Genomic DNA, 16,879 nt, shown 5'->3' on the forward strand with positions numbered 1-16,879 from the left:
TATTATAACTAAAAAAAATAAAGACTAGTCTAAAATAGATTTATTTAAATTTAAAAATTTAGAAAAAGAATCTATCTAGAATAAATCTCTAATCTAAATAAATATATATTATTATTATCTTATAAGACTAATTTTAGATATCTTATAAATAATAATAATCTTATAATCTATATAAAAATAGCTTATAATAGATTTTTATTTATTATTATTATACTAGCTAATATAAAAGCTAATATCTTTATTTTAATTAATTAAACTCTAGTATTTATATTAGGATAATAATTCTAGTTTTAAACTAAATATCTTCTTTAACTAATTCTTTTTTAAATATTTAATAACTAAAATATCTTATCTATTATCTACTTAATAAAATTAATACTAATATTAAAGAGATATTATCTAGCTCGGCTTTTTATAATAGTTATTTTATTAAATCCTAGAAAAGATCTTATCTTTAGATAATAGTTCTTTAGATATTTTAATATTAAAGTATATTATGAATTAAAAGAGTTTAAATAGTTATAAGATTAATCTAATGAAAAAAAGAACCTAAACTAGTATTTTAATAATTATTATTAATTCTTTTATAAGATATTAATTAAAAACTAAATATTAATAATAATATAGATAATCTATTAAAAAGATATAAATAAATATAACTAAAAATAAGAAACTAAAATTTAAAGAGAGTAGATAAAATAGAAGATTTATTAACTTAAGCTAATATAAGAAAGATAAAATATATATTAAAGAAAGTTATAATCTAGATATATTAACTAGAGACTTTTTATTAGTTAATATAATAAATAAAACTTATTCTGATTTATATATTAACTAGAGAAAATATTATTATTTCTATTATTAATAATATAGATTATTACTATCTTATAAAAAGATAAAAAGTAGAGATCTTTATAATCTTAATTAATTATATCTTATATATTATAGATAAGCTAAATAAATAAGAAGATCCTAGTTAATTCTATAAAAATATCAAGATCTACTAGATACTACTAAAAGAGTATTATAATTTTATTAATATATTCTCGAAAATTAAGTTAGATATATTATTATTTTATTGAAAAAATAATTACTAAATTAAACTAAAAGATATTGATATCTAGTAATTAATCCTAACATACTATTCTCTCTATAAAATATCTTTTAAAAAATTATAAATAATAAAAATCTATATTAAAGATAATCTATAAAAAAAGATTTATAATTCTAAACAAGATCTCTTATATTTTATCTATTTTAATAACCTAAAAATAAGATAATAGCTTTTATTTCTATATAGATTACTAAAAACTAAATAAAATTATAAAAAAGGATTAATATCTTTTTTTACTAATTAATAAGCTATTATATTATTTAAGCTAAATAAAATATTTTATAAAGCTAGGTATTTAAGAAGACTTTTATTAAATATAGATATATCCTGATTTTAAAGATAAGACTATAGTCTAAAACTATTATAGAAGAATAATAATATTAAAGAAAACTTTATGATTATTATCAAGGAATAATGGGAATTCGATAGTAAAATGCTATCGAATTAATAATAGAGGCATCTTTAAAGATATATCGAGAATTTTTAAGCCAAAATTATACTATTCGAGATCAGGAAAGCGGGAGTGTAGGATTTTCTTACATCTTATTGGTTAGATTGGGGTTAAAACCCGAGTTGGGGTCTAATCCTTGACAAAAGTCTTTATAAAAAGACATTTTTTAAGATAGAAAGAGTAAACTTCAGTCTTTGTTCAACCGGAACCTTCTATAATTAGTAATAAAAAATAGTAATTCTAAACTAAAATATAGTTAAGTTCTCTATAATTAATTGATTAATTGATTGATTAATATTTTATTCTCGGGTCTATCAGGTTTTTTTTACCCAATTTGCTAATAGATCTCTCTAGGGCAGTAGGCTATCTATATAAATAATTAGCCAAGGCCTATCTATATTTTCTCGCTAGTCATAGTTTTTCTCTTGTTTAATCTTTATTATAATAGCCCTAATCTACTATATATCTTTTATATACAATTTTTAGATCTTCTTCGAGATCTAGTAGTTATCTTGTAGATTTCTAGACTAGCTAGGAAATTTAATTTATAGTATAAATTAGATTATTTTTGCTACTAGGTCTAGTTTAGTTAGCTAGATTTTATATCTATAAGAATACTAAAATAGTCTAAATATCAAGACTTGTAGGTAGACCTCGCCATAGAACTTCCACAGATAAAGATTTTGGTTCCAGTTCTGTGGGACGGGTAGGCAAGTCCTACCCATTACCCATCCCCGTCTACCTAGTATAGACCATGGGGTACCTGTAGGTTACCCACAAATTACCCAAAAATATATAATTACCCCTTTTTAGATATGCCAAGCTGTATAAAATCACTTACTCATCTAAGTAAATTACAGTTTTTAATAGCTATTCTGGTTAGCCTCTAGTTTATAAAACAATATAACTATATTAACTATATAAATTAAGTATTAAAGTTGAAAAGTATTATTAGTAGCTCTGGTAATAGTAATTTATATCTATATTTAATAGGTTAAATCTTATGATAGATAGTTATAGATAATATTATAGATTATATATTATTAATTATTAAAAATATATATTTATATTATAAGAGAGTAAGTATATCTTCTTAATAATATAATTATATCTTTTTTATATACTCTTATATTAGTAAATCTAATTAGTTATTTAATAAATCGAATTATATATATTATTTCTATTTAAATATAAGCTTTATTTTAATAAAATTATATATATTAAATATAAAATAACTTTGAATAGTGATATCTATCTTAAAAATAATAATATTTAAATATAAAAAAAAGGATTAAAATAAGATAAATAATTTATAGATAACTTATAGATTATCTACAGGTTATCTATAAGCTATTTATCTATCTATAAATAACCTGTAAGTTTAACTAATTAAAATATATATTATAGATATAATAGGTTATTTATTTATAAATTATTAGAAAAAAGGGATTAAAGTTTTTAAGTCTATTAATCATAAAATTTATTATAATAAATACTTATTTTGTTATATAATTAGAGATAACTAGCCTAATCTTATTTCTTTTATTATAATATCTTAATTCTCCCAATTTTCTAATATATATATATTATCTTTATATAATACTAATAATCTAGATAACTTTTAGGTTATTCAACCTAATAATCTTATTTCTAATCTTTTATTTAACTAATAAATATCATAATTAATTACTAATTTAGATTTTATTTATCTATCTTATATAATCTCTATATCTTCTTTTCTTAAATATATCTATCCTAACCAAATTTTAATATATCTTATTTATTATAATATAATAAAAGATAATTTTATAAATTAATAACTTTAGATAGACTTTAGATAAAAAAAGCTGATATAATAAGATATTTAATAGTAATCTAATATATAGAAATACTTTGACTAAATAATAAAAGTAAATAATAAAATATCTAAGATTATATATAAATAATATAAGAAAATACTTGATTATCTATAATAATATAAAAATAGGACTATAATAATAATTAAGTATTTAAAAAGGATTAGATATTATAGTATAAATAAGTATAATATTAAATAATTTTTTTATAAAATAATTTTATCTTATATTATAATATCTTTTTATTAATATCTTTTTAATATAGATTATATTAATTTTAGATAATCTTAGTTTTATTTAAGAGACTTAAAAAACAAATTTACTTTATTTTATTACTAATTCCCGGCTATTATTCTAAATCCTTGAATATCCTAACTTTTATTAATTAATTTATATAACTTTCTATATCTTAATATATTTATAAATCCTATCTATAAAAATAGTTTAATATTAACTTTAAGATATAATTATTAAATACCAGAATATTATCCTCTAAAAGCTATTTAAAGATAATAAACTATTAATTATTTTTAATTATTAGATATCTCTATTCTAATAAATATTTATGATAATAACTAGTTATTTTCTTTATAAAAATTAGAATTATTAGGAGATATTATTTAATTTTAAACTATTTTATAAAATATATTTAGATATTAATCTAAATATTATCCTTCTTAAACTTCTTTAAAAATACTAGATTATAAATAGAATATTTATAATTATTACTAATAATATATTAAATAATAATACTATAATATTAAGTATCTAGGATTTTATCTAGTCTTTTAAGATTTATAATTATATTATAATTATTAAGATTTCCTATCTAGTCTATATTATTTAATTTAGTTTAAAATAATTTCTTAGATAAATAAAAGTAAATCTAAAAAATAATATAATTAAAATATAATAGTCTAAAATCTAAGATTAATTAATCTACTTAAAATAACAAAAATAAAAGATTATTAATATATTAAATAAGATAAATTTATTTTTTAGGATATAAAAATTATTAACTTATTTAATTATATATAGATATAAGACTTAGCTATTTTTATTAATACTAGTTCTTAATATCTCAAGCTATTTTCTAAACTTTAAATAATCTTAATATCTTTTATATTAATTTAAGATATTCGAATATATTAGAACTTAACTTTTTTTATACTCTAATATATTAAATAATTATAATCTATATTTAATAAATTTTATACTAAATATAGATATTTATATTTAAAGTTTAATTAAGAATAATAATATTAGATCGATTATCTTTTTTATATTATTTAATCTTTTTTCTAATTTATAAATATACTAAAACTTTATAGATTATTTTAAGTCTTATAAGTAATATCTATTATAGAATTAGATATTACTAGAGTCTTATATATCTATAATATAGATCTTAGAGTTTAATCTTGAATAGATATTTAGAGAGTCTAAATCTTAGTAAATAAGCTTAACTAAATAGGATAAGTTTTTAAGATATCTTAAATCTAGTTAATATTATCTTAATTTATTATATATTTCATTAATAAATATTAGATATTATTATTAGAATAACTATTTAAGTATTCTAGAAAGATTATTAATATAAATTTCTTGTTCTTATAAGTCTTATATAAGATATTCTTATAATTTTTATTATAGATATAAGGATTAAGTATTTCTTTAATTTTATTTAGGATATTTATTATTATTATTAAGGTTTTCTAAGATCTGAAACTATCTAGAAACTTATAATATATCTTATAAATAGAGAGATTAAGATAGAGAGAGAAGAGAAAAGTCTTTAATCACTATAAGATATTAATCTTATTAGTAATATTAAAGAGAAGAATATAGAGGTTATATAAGAGCTAGATATTATCTAAAATCTTTCTTATAAAGTTTTATCTAATAATAAAACTATAAATCCTCTTCTAGAGACTCAATAATAGATTTTAGATAGAAGTTAGAAACAGAGATAGGATGATGATTAGTTTATTAAATATTAGTTATAAAATCAAATTAATCTTGTTTTAATCTTTTTAATATTGAGAAATCTCTTAAATCTTGACTGGTAGTTATATATAAAATACTCAAAATTATAACTTGAATATGTATAAAATATACAAGTCATAGGGTCCCACCTGTTTATATTGTTTGACTACCCACAGGTACCTAGAAAATACCTATAGGTATTAACCAGCTTCCTACTACCCGCACACAGATAAGCAAACCCTACCCATTACCCGCCAAGAAATAGGTAATGGGTACCCCTGTTTAGGTAGACCCGCGGGTTGTGGCGAGGTCTACTTATAGGGTCTAGATTAGACTTTTGTATAACCTGATTTAGGTCGAAGATTATAATCTAGAGCCTATAGCTTTGAAATACTCTAGACATATCATACTGACGTATAAAAAAGAGACGGGCCCTACTTACCAGGACAGACATATATGATAAGAAATTTATTAACCAGTGTTACTAGGTCAGCTTCGTCTCTCCTGGATACCACCCATCGCCGCCTTCTTGTCAGCAATATGAGATATCATGTTGGTATCCAATAGAGCAGCTTGAGCAGCATCGTCCCCTGCCGCAGCCTTGCTTGCACCCTGCCCAGATCCCAGATGTTTCTTGTCCCACCCCCAGCCCGTTAGGTAGACACCAATGAAGAACCTTTGGGTGCCAGAACCCTTTTCTTGCACACAAGGCCTCTCCTCCAAGTAGTCCAGTTTGATACCCTTTGCCATAACCTTTCTAGCAAGCTCTTCCTTTGCTCTCAGCTCGGTTTTTTGATGGCCTAGGTTATCTAGCATTGGCAACCACAGTGACCTCAGCCAATTCTCGGCAATTTGATAGCCCTCGACCGGATCAGATATAATGACAGCAGCTACATAAGCTTCGAAAACATCTCCTTTTGTCTTGATCCAGCGTTTGGCCTGGTCAGAATAAGCGGCCGGCACCAATACCTTGCGGTCAAAACCATAGGTTTCTGCAAAAGAGGCCAATGTTGAATTCTTGACCAAGCCTTCCCGGATCTGAGATATTCGGCCTGCCGGAATGCGAGGAAATTTGTTCCAGATCAACTTGGTCGCGATAAGTTCGATATATGCATCCCCAAGGACCTCTAATCTGTCATAGGCTTCGTCCTGGGCCTTGGCACAAGCGGGATGTGTAAAAACGGACCGCTCTAGGATAGGGTCCAGAACTGCCGGCAACTCAGGGCTCCTTGCCTTATCAGCCTCAACATTGTTGGAGTGTTGGCTGACATAGACATCCAGGTTTGGCTTAGAAGAAGAGTGAGGCACTCGATGTCCAGGCAGTTTGAGCGCATTTGAAAGGGCTAGAATCGCTTCTGAGATTTCAGGACTAGATCCCATGACATTAGGGTCTTCAATAGACTCCTGGACAACGGTTTTCAGAACAGCCAGAGTCTTTGGAGCCTCAAGGGGATCATGCTCTGTTGAGGCCCCTCTTTGGCTCTGGCCCAGAAGACAACCATCAACCTTGAGAAATGATGTTAGAACATACACAAGGAAGTCACCAAATGGATAGCATCAAGTTAAGAGGGGCCAGTGCATAATTCACCTTGGTCCGTTTGGCGCGAAGCTGAGACAGATGGCCTGAGAAAAGGTCGTCCGGGGTGGTCACCAACTGCCCCCGTCCAATTTCACGCCTCTTCTGTTTTCTTTTGTTCACTCTGTCCATTTTAACTCGACATGAAGAGGATGAAAAGGGTTCATAGAGAGAAAGAGAGCTCTTTGCTATACCTCAAAATCAGTGCTCACGAACTTCATCACGTGACAAAAACGGCCCGCAACTCGCGAAGCTGTCATGACTCTTCTCTCTACCGCGACATCTTTCGGAGCGGCGAAAATGTCCCAGACTAGGATTCTGAGACCTGGTCAAAGTATGATACGATGATGCTTTCATGCCCACTCTACCTATTGCTAACTCTGCCTCTCCTTGTTCTTAGACGCAGTGTCGGATCTTCTCGCTCAATTTCAATCCTCAACGGCTTCGACTTGGCAATAAAATCCTCAGACAGCGGCTTCGGGGCCCATCATTGGCAGCATGGTATCCGAAGAAAATTGTATCGTTCCGTGACCTTCAAAACACGTACAAGCCTCTAGGTCTTACTACTTTCGACGAGGCCGAAGATGATCGAGAGGAGGGTATACAAGTGTAGGTTCTCCTTCATGATTTTCAATCACATTTTCGAATGTAATTCTGATCATACATCCAGTGCAAAACTCAGAGGCAAAGGTCGACCCAAAAAAAAGAGGACTGCAGCAGGTAATTCCACCCTCTGAACCATACTTGCTCCTTCTGAGCGCTAACTTTCTCGCCCTACCCAGAGTCACGTTCTGCAAAGAAGAAGAAATAGGCACCTTCCTCTTCCTGCAATACTGTTCCATTCATACAATGCTGTTCCAATCCAAGCTGTCAGTCCTAAAGTGTGAAATACAGGCTGGGAAAGCCGGATGTGGTTGGCTAAACATCATTGATCAGTCTTGGCGCTGGACTATTCCCACTCCCGACTTGACCCCATTCTGTATAATATGTGTACAATTCCATCTTCACCTGAATTTTCTCTGATCCTCTGGCACAACCCCCTGTTTTATCAAGGCATGTAACTTGTAAACCTTGATCCTAACTTTTTATGATTGATAGCGAAGGATATAAAAGATTACCAATGCTGCATGTAGGAGTGTCCTAAGCAAACCGTTCTAGAGGATGTACCTCTTGCTCCGGCAAAAAACTTACGTATGAAAAGTCGGTTAACTATTGCAAGTGGTTGTTTCTCACCTGGTGCCTTTTGACATGGAAAGTTTGCGCAAGGAACGAAGGCGGTGTGTGAATATAGCCAATGGAACGCGTTCTGCTCTGCAGAAAGAAGTCCTGCTTTGTCGCGCGCAAAAAGGGAACTAGTTAATCCATCTTCACCTACAACACTCGCGTTTCCCCTCCCTCGCTCTCTTCTTTGTTCTCTCCCTCGCAAGTAGTCTCCATCCTACCTTTTTTGGTGTCTTAAGATTCTTGGCCCAAATTATCTACAGCCATGAAGCAGAGCAAGAATCAATTCCGACGGGCAAAGAAAAAGGCCCAAAAGGTCGAGGTACTTTACCCTTCTGAAAACTCAAAAGCCCAACAAATCTCATATGTACTTATTATTCCTAGGCTCTCGATGGTGCTACTGCAGAGTCCAAAAAGGCTGCCCCGCAGGAAAACGCGCAGGAAACCGCTCCCATAAAGCCAGTTACATCCACCATTGATACTCTTCCAGAGGCCCCAGAGCTAGACAACCCACTATGGAACATGTACAAGGGTATCATCAACAAATTTGATGATCCTACTGGGGAATCGACCCAGGCACATGCCAGACCCGAAGTATTCTTCAATGATGACGATGATATCCCAGACGAGGAACAGGAGAATGAGGCAAAGATCTCCAAGAAGAAGCGAAAGGAGTTGAACAAGCTATCTGTGGCGGAGCTTAAACGCCTAGCTCGGAAACCTGAACTCGTCGAATGGACTGATACATCTGCCATGGACCCCAACTTGTTGATCCAAATCAAAGCACAATGCAATATCGTTCCCGTCCCTTCGCATTGGTCACTCAAGAGAGAATATCTTTCGTCGAAGCGAGGAATTGAAAAGGCACAGTTTGCTCTACCAAAGTTCATTCAAGAAACTGGAATAGCCGAGATGCGCGACGCTGCGTTAGAAAAACAAGAGCAGTCGAGTCTGAAACAGAAGCAAAGAGAAAGAGTGCAGCCGAAAATGGGACGGTTGGATATCGATTATCAGAAGCTTTACGAAGCATTTTTCCGCTTTCAGGAGAAGCCGGAATTGACCCGTTATGGCGAGACCTACTATGAGGGTAAAGAATACGAAACTAACCTACGACACCTTCGTCCGGGAGAGCTGAGTGATGAGTTGAGGGACGCCCTTGGCATGGCCCCTGGAGCGGCCCCTCCCTGGCTCTTTAACCAGCAGACCCATGGACCCCCTCCTTCATATCCAGCCCTCAGAATTCCTGGAGTTAATGCACCCCCTCCTCCGGGAGGAGCGTGGGGCTTCCACCCGGGTGGCTATGGCAAACCTCCTACCAACGACCACAACCAACCCAAGTACGGAGGCGATATATTTGGGGTTCTTCAACCTCAGCAGCGCTTGCAGCAAGGTGAACCTATCGAAAAGGACCTCTGGGGCGAATTACAGCCATCTGAAGAATCCGAAGAAGAAAGTGAAGAAGAGGAGGAAAGGGAGAGCGAAGAAGAAGCAGAGTCTGACGGGGAGCATGGAGACAATGAGCAGCGCTGGCCCAGTGCTCCGGAGACCTCGGGTCGAATGGCTTCAGCAGAACCACCTGAGCTTTTGGGTGCCGAGAGTGTCTCTGGGGAATTTGATGCGCGAAAGCACCGAGCCAACAAGACCGAAGAGACTGTCCACCCTCGTCAAGCGTACCAAGTGATCCCCGAGAGGCAAACCCGCATACAAGGACGCTTTGGTTCAGACCGAGCTTATGACTTGAGTGGAGTCTCTGGAAACCCCCCCCACTTCTTGGTGCTGAGGATCAAGGGCGGAAACGGAAGAAGCCTGGAGATGTGGATGTTTCGGTGGATGTGGATGCGATCTCTGCTGGAGAGGGCATGAGCAAAGAGAACCTTCAAAAGCTGTATGATACTCAACGACAGCAAGAAAGTAATCCCCAATGGGGGTTCCAGGAGGATCTTAGCGATATGATAGCTCAAGAAAGCCGCAAGCGAATCCGGAAGGATGAGGAAAAGCGTGGAAAGCAGTGAGGCCACTTTGCATTTCTTCTCCTGAGCTGCCTTGTGCACGGGGAATGAATTGTTTGTACTTTTATGTCACTGGTTTACAGCATAATGGACCCAATGAGGATGAAGAGCCTAGTTGAAAACAATACCATCCATCAATTTTGCATTTTGGGACGCCTTGTGAAAGGCGAGTGTAGTGTTTGTATTTTACAACACTGGCAGTCAAAATGTGAAGATACCATTACTGCCCTGCTGTTCTAGTTAGTAGAGAATATAAACCCTTGTAGGGCCTACCAAAAAAATACTAAAAGAGGCTTAGTGTAAGTCTCACCGCCCTCACCGCCTGCGCTATCTCGTGCATTATGATCGAATCTTTTTCTTATCAACGCCCTATTTTGGGGTCTACTCGCTCACATCTAGGCAATGGACTGGGATCGTAGAAGGTGAGTAACCATTTGGGGGTGGTTTTTCTAAACAAAAAGGCTCATGAACTTCCCAGATTTGAGGATCGCCGAGGAGGGGAAAGCTATCGTCCTTCGGACCGATCTGGCCGTTCTCCTTCTCGGGGATATGATGCGCGTCCCTGGCGCTCACCACCCCGGAATCGCTCTCGCCTACGTGGCGATACTTGGGTGCCTTCCAGCAGAGCATACCTCGTCCCCGAAGCCGTTCTCCCCCAATGTACCGCCGACGCTCCCGTAGTCCTCCACCCAGAGGTTATGGCTCCGGCTCCTTTGTGAGAAGACGTTCCCCTCCACGAAGACCTTCTCCCAGAAGAGAGGATCGGGATCGCATTCGCTCTCCCCTCGGCTCGTGGCGATCACGATCTCCACAAAGTGAAGGCCGATCACGCGATATCTCCCGTGGCCGGGGCAGTCCTAGGCCAGCCCGCGAGCCTCATCTAGACGCAACCAAGAGCCAACCCAACATGCGGTCTGGACCAGGTACTCCGGCCTATTCCAGCCCCGGAGCAAAGAGTTTATCGAGGCCACCTTCTCCTCTTCATTATGCTGGCCCTGCCCGTGGCCCGCCCCCTATGAGAAACCGTAGCCGATCGCCGGCTCAGCAGTCGCCCTCGCGTCACTACTCCGATCGTCTTGGTCCGCGATCTCATAGAGATCGTGAGGGCGCATTCAATGCCGATGCCGTCAACTGCCAAAACGGATCCGGAAGCCTTGATCGGGTTGAGAAAGAAAATACTAAAGCAGACCAAAGCCGAGCTAGTCGCGATACTCCAACCCAGCCAAGGAACAGCCGTACCAGCCAGTCCCCTCCAACAGGACCCGCTAACGACTCGAATCCTACGGCAAACACGCACCAGGCCTCCTCGACTCTTTCTCTACTGTCAGCGCCGACACGCCCCCGCCGTGGTCCCGGCTCCCGAGATGGTCCCTGGGGAGGAGGTCCAATAGTACGCCGTGGCCCACCCACAACCACACCGCCGAATGCCCCATCAGGCCCTCGAGCCTCATTCATACCTAATTCAGCCAGCGCAGGATTTTCTGGGCCAGGACACTATAGGCATTCTACGCCTCGCCAGAATAATCCACCTCCCCTTACAACTTCGGCCCTCCCCAAAGCCACCAACCACCTCGCGAACCTGAGTACGGTGCTTCCAGGCGGACGGATGCTACCATCGGCACTGGATGCGGCGACCGAAAAGCGATTCTCACAGCTCGAGGCCGACCAGGAGAAGCTTCTAGAGCAGCTTGCTGATGCCCAGAGGCTGAAACGAGCAGGTCTCCGTGACTGGGACCGACTGGATCGAGAAACTTCAATTTGCGCCCTGAAGAGCGAGTTAGCCGAAGGGCATCTGCAACGCATCGCAGACGAAAGCCTCGCAGGTGGAATTCCGTTTTAATGGCCCGTTTCTTCAAGTCTATTTGGTGGCGCTTCACTTACACGGCGTCTCTTCCTTCCGCTTACGGATGTGGTGCTTCACGGCGTTTTTATGGTGACTGGGGAAAGCAAAAGGGAACTTAGGAAACGGCGTGGATAACGAGTGATCACGAATTCAGAATCTCAATCTTTGCCTCTTACAATGTTTGGAAATTGCATAAGTTGTAGAAAGTAGGCGTAGCCTTCCAGATGGGCGGTGGATCCAGAAATGCAACGAAAGTGCCGCTGAGGCCCGCTTTAGGCCCGCGCGCGTGTACCTGATCGACGGGTGCCGCCCTTCCATCTGCTTTCGTGTCAACAACTCCCTCATCTCGCATCTCCCTCCACCGCGCCTAACTCCAAGATGAATCTCTTTAGGCTTTTAGGTGCGTTGTGGAACTTGCTTATCATGAAATTGCTGATCTAACTCCCGATAGCCGACTTCTCGCATCTGGCATCTATCTTCATTCTTCTGCAGAAGATGAAGTCGACCAGCGTAAGGGTCCCTCGTCCAATTGGCCATATCATTGTTAACCATGTCTACTCTACAGAGCTGCGCTGGGCTGTCATTCAAATCCCAAGTCCTGTATCTTTTGGTCTTCGTGACTCGTTATCTCGGTGCGCTTCAATACTCCTGGTCCCTTCCGGCCATGCTGCAGCCAACTAATCCAATCACCCTTGTCTTCTGCTAGATCTTTTCTGGACGTTCACCGACTCATTGTACCTCACCACGTTCAAGCTTCTCTTCATCGGCTCTTCCGCCTACATAATCTATCTCATGCTTAACGACTACAAGCCGACCCATGACCCTAATATCGATACGTTCAAAGTCCAGTACCTTCTGGGAATCAGTGCAGTCCTGGCGATACTTTTCCCGCATGACTATCGAATCTCCGAGGTTTGTCGATACGGGCAGGACTCGTCCATCCGTACCAGTATAGCCAAAGGTCACTAACTCGGGATAGATACTGTGGACGTTCTCAATTTGGCTGGAGTCTGTTGCGATTCTACCCCAACTGTTCATGTTACAAAGGACTGGAGAGGCGGATACAATCACCACTCACTACTTATTCGCCCTTGGGTCGTACCGAGCCCTCTACATTCCCAATTGGATTTACCGATACTTCACCGAGACTCACTTTCAGCGGTCATTCCAGCCAGTGCCTATCATTGCGGGTATTGTTCAAACCTTACTCTATTCTGATTTCTTCTACATCTACTACAACAAGTGAGTTGCCCCCTCGATGTACTATGCGTCGAATTCATGTGGCTGATTGGCTTTTATATCCAGGGTTCTGAAAGGAAAGAAATTCTCCCTCCCCGTTTGAGCTCAGTCTCGAAGTCTGCCTTGGAGATGCCGGTGGTTTACCGACCAAATAGCCCATTTTCAGCCCAAAGGAGTTGGGCCTTCGCTGAGTTTATTTAACTTCTCAGTTAGTAATTACCTGTTCTCATGGGCAGTCAGTTGTCATTCGGAATGTTCAAATGCAGTTTCTGGCCACTCATCAGTGATACACGAAAAGTCTAGTCTCAAGCATCTGTGCGATGGTAATTGCTGGGCGTTGGATCAATTTCTTGATTTCCAACCCTTCTCATACCAATACCACCAAATGTATATGGGGCCCTGGCTTAACAGCTTCAAGGGCATTTGCGACTGCAGGATCTCCATAGACAACATAAGGCATTTCCTGTCTATGAACTTATATACACTTGTTTCCTACCTTTCTCTATAGCTTCGGCTGGAAAAAGCTCGACCTCAATTTCTATCTGCTACTTAGAACCAATAGCTGAAAACAGAAACAGAAAAGCAAACCTGTCTGTGTCCATTTGTAATTCGATGTATCAATTCTCATTTAATTTTTCCAAAAAACTCATCCGTCCTAACTGTGTAACTTTCTCACATCCTTTTTTCTGGTCCGTCCGTCTTTTTTTTTTATTTTCAGGAAAACACAAAACAGAACAGACAAGAAAGGCAAAACAACACACAACTGCATTGGATACAGCGATTCAATAAAATGTCATGCCAAGTGCGACTTTTCTTTCCGATAATAACAGCAGACGACTACACACCTGAATGAGAACGCCACGAGATGCCCAAAACGCCATCATCCACGGAACACTAGTATTCTCGCTGGGTAGGAGTGCCATATGTAGGGACATAGCCCCCAGCGTAGTTCAGCTGGGTCGTAGATACTGACAGATCCGCCGAGAAAGGGTCTATGGTACCAGCAATTGAGTGCGATATATTGTTCATTGACCCATGGGATGAACGAACGCCGGTACCAATGCCTGGCCGCCCCTGCAATGCTGGATGGTTTTCCATCCACCCATGACCGTGTAGCTGGCTGAAATAGTCCGACTGTGCCCGGTCAAGCGCAATCTGCCCTCCGTACGCGGATTCTCGCTTCGAGACTGGCGGTGATGGCAGCTTCGGGGAACGAGACACTACCTCTGGCCGAGGTGAGCCCCGGCGGGAATTTGGAGGGGTGAGACGTGATCCTCCTCGGCGTACTTGGCACGTTGGACAGATCTTGACAAAGCGTGAGATCAACTCCTTAGGCACCCTGTAGACTTTATAAGACAAATCTTGACCCGGGATTCTGATCTAGAGAACATATTTTGGGATGGCCTACCATGAGTAGATGCGTCTGACCTGAGCAGACGTCTTGTCACGGCCGCCGTGCTGGCATTGTTGATGAGCCTTGGTCAGGATTTTGAACAGCTTCTCGCGAATAGCGACAGGCTTGCCCTCATGACAGATCATCTTCCGGCACTGCTTCTGGTTGTTAGAACCATCCGACTGGCTCGCCATAATAGATGGAAAGGTAGCGGGATGGGTACGTACGTCGGTTGTCCCAATCCCGACGGATTGAAGCTTGAACATTTTCTTGACCCAGAATCTAACATGGTCAGCATGGACTCGGAAAGACGTGCAACAGGAAAATACGGGGTAAACAGCCGCATACCGAAACTGGGCAGACTCGACCGCAGTGTCTTTTGGGTCTATAAGGACACTTTTAATATTCCGAGCCCTTCGAGCATGGATAAGGGCTTTATCTTGCTTCTTCACTGATAAGTCGTCGACGTAGCTAGTACATCATCCATGTATTAGTCGATTGCCAGTCGTATGAATATTCTGGGATAGCCAAGGGTTCACCATACCTTTGCATTAGTTGGTCAAATTCCTTCACGTCCGGGAATCCATCTAGTGGAGGCATTACAGGCTCAGAAAGCATTGTCCCTTCATTGCGAGATTCTTGATCTTCGATTTCCGTCTCACTAAGAGCGTCTCGCAAGGGTAGATACCTCGGTGACTGGAGATAGCGGGATTGTGGCATATACTGCGAAGACGGATGGTGTAGTCTCATTTCATCCGGCGCAGCCATTGACGGGATTGTGTGATCTGACGTGTACTGCAAGTGTGGCATTCCTGCAGAGAGGCCAGACTGCTGGCCATATGACGGACCGAATTGAGACCCATAGGGATTGTATGAATGCTGCGGGAAGTGATACGAACCAGACCCAGTGGTGCTAAACTCATGACCACTGGGATGACTATAAGTCCCGGGAACAGCAAGCTGTTGATTCAAGAGATAGCTATCACTCCCTTCGTTGCGCCTTGTGAAACTTCCCATTTTGTTGGTTGGTATCAGAATGATGACCCGCTCTTGGTGATGATGCTTCTCTCTTTCTCTCTGTGTGTGTGTGTGTGTGTGTGTGTGTGTGTGTGTCTGTGTGCGCGTGTCTATCAGTGCACCAGTGCCCTGAAAAGCCCAGTAGATCCAGATCCAGATTCAAGTGCGAGATAAAGAGGGCAACGGCAGATAATACAGTAATAGGAAGTAAATCTGGGGCAGACAGGAGAGTTGGAGAATGAAACGCCAGCAGGCAATGATGTAAAAAGAAGATGAAGCTATCCAATGAGGAAGAGGACGCGCGAGAGGAACGACCACAACGAGAAACCACAGGAACTCATGATGAACATCCACGGGGCAGTAATTGTATTAAAAGGGACCCGCAAGCACTCTTCTCTGCGAGCCAATCGTGCAGGACATGGCCGATGCCCAAGGGAGTGCACGAGACCATGTCGAAACAGAGTGGGCGGAGGCAACAGAGGACATCCCTGGAGAAGAGACTGCAAATATTCCACCAGGAAAAAAAGAAAAAGAAAAGAAAGACAGAGCTAGACGGGTCGACTAGAGCTCTGTAAGGTACAACCACCAAAAGTATTACTCTGGTCCGCAGGGAAGAGATATGCCTACAACGGGAGCCAGAGGAGAGGATGGCGAAAAATAATATTGGAAAAAGTCCGAAAGAGAAATTAAAAAAAAAAATAATGTTAAGGAAATTCAGCGGCAAAGATGACTGGGGTTCGTGGTCGAAACCTTTCCGACCCGCCGAGAAGATCGAAGCGTGAAGGCAGAAGCAGGCTGATACGACAGCGCACACAAGCAATGGTGATACGGATTCCTGCCTCGATACCCGGCGCCTCAATTCGCCTAATGGAGAGCCACGTCGGACCCAGTCAAGGCCACCTATAGTATGTGCCACTTGTGAGGGGAGGGTCAGATCGCCTTCTGTCAAAGAGAAAAGGAAAGCAGGGCATGGGCAAGATCTGCCCAAGGATTGGAACTCGGGGACGATGACAGCAGGCGGAACACTGCCCATAGCGGTTTCCCGGATATAACAGGCGTGTAAGTGTAGGCTTTGTTTCTGCAGGTTTGCCCCGTCAAACAAACATCAGGCTGGAGATTGCTCCGGCAAAAGTCCCAAACATGCACGTAGCCGGGTATCAGTAAGGAACATGGA

At 38.9% G+C, this 16,879-nt stretch overlaps 6 protein-coding genes across 6 annotated transcripts; 4 read left to right on the forward strand and 2 right to left on the reverse strand.

Annotated features, from left to right (window-relative positions):
- Positions 1–5,896: 5,896 nt before the first annotated feature.
- Positions 5,897–7,115, reverse strand: N7468_003301 (ribonuclease III; the record flags this gene model as incomplete). Its single annotated transcript, XM_058472598.1, has 2 exons — positions 5,897–6,913; positions 6,996–7,115. The coding sequence occupies 2 exons, from the start codon at positions 7,113–7,115 to the stop codon at positions 5,897–5,899; spliced, it is 1,137 nt and encodes a 378-aa protein (XP_058331601.1).
- Positions 7,116–8,469: 1,354 nt separating this feature from the next.
- On the forward strand, positions 8,470–10,216 carry N7468_003302 (U2 snRNP complex subunit CUS1; the record flags this gene model as incomplete). The annotated part of the gene is made up of 3 exons (XM_058472599.1): positions 8,470–8,526; positions 8,589–9,950; positions 9,986–10,216. The coding sequence occupies 3 exons, from the start codon at positions 8,470–8,472 to the stop codon at positions 10,214–10,216; spliced, it is 1,650 nt and encodes a 549-aa protein (XP_058331602.1).
- Positions 10,217–10,678: 462 nt separating this feature from the next.
- N7468_003303 (uncharacterized protein) lies at positions 10,679–10,894 on the forward strand (the record flags this gene model as incomplete). Its single annotated transcript, XM_058472600.1, has 1 exon — positions 10,679–10,894. The coding sequence occupies one exon, from the start codon at positions 10,679–10,681 to the stop codon at positions 10,892–10,894; it is 216 nt and encodes a 71-aa protein (XP_058331603.1).
- A 226-nt stretch (positions 10,895–11,120) lies between these two features.
- N7468_003304 (uncharacterized protein) lies at positions 11,121–12,053 on the forward strand (the record flags this gene model as incomplete). The annotated part of the gene is made up of 1 exon (XM_058472601.1): positions 11,121–12,053. One exon carries the CDS (start codon positions 11,121–11,123, stop codon positions 12,051–12,053), a length of 933 nt encoding a protein of 310 aa, XP_058331604.1.
- A 381-nt stretch (positions 12,054–12,434) lies between these two features.
- Positions 12,435–13,398, forward strand: N7468_003305 (uncharacterized protein; the record flags this gene model as incomplete). The annotated part of the gene is made up of 6 exons (XM_058472602.1): positions 12,435–12,456; positions 12,508–12,566; positions 12,622–12,688; positions 12,763–12,968; positions 13,036–13,298; positions 13,362–13,398. The coding sequence occupies 6 exons, from the start codon at positions 12,435–12,437 to the stop codon at positions 13,396–13,398; spliced, it is 654 nt and encodes a 217-aa protein (XP_058331605.1).
- Positions 13,399–14,189: 791 nt separating this feature from the next.
- Positions 14,190–15,705, reverse strand: N7468_003306 (integrase zinc binding domain-containing protein; the record flags this gene model as incomplete). Its single annotated transcript, XM_058472603.1, has 5 exons — positions 14,190–14,634; positions 14,704–14,843; positions 14,916–14,970; positions 15,037–15,159; positions 15,233–15,705. 5 exons carry the CDS (start codon positions 15,703–15,705, stop codon positions 14,190–14,192), a joined length of 1,236 nt encoding a protein of 411 aa, XP_058331606.1.
- Between the last annotated feature and the right edge of the window lie 1,174 nt (positions 15,706–16,879).

This window comes from Penicillium chermesinum (genome assembly GCF_028974085.1).
Source record: "Penicillium chermesinum strain IBT 19713 chromosome Unknown utg000003l:1.0-5111272.0:1.0-5115320.0, whole genome shotgun sequence".
NCBI classification, from domain to species: domain Eukaryota; kingdom Fungi; phylum Ascomycota; class Eurotiomycetes; order Eurotiales; family Aspergillaceae; genus Penicillium; species Penicillium chermesinum.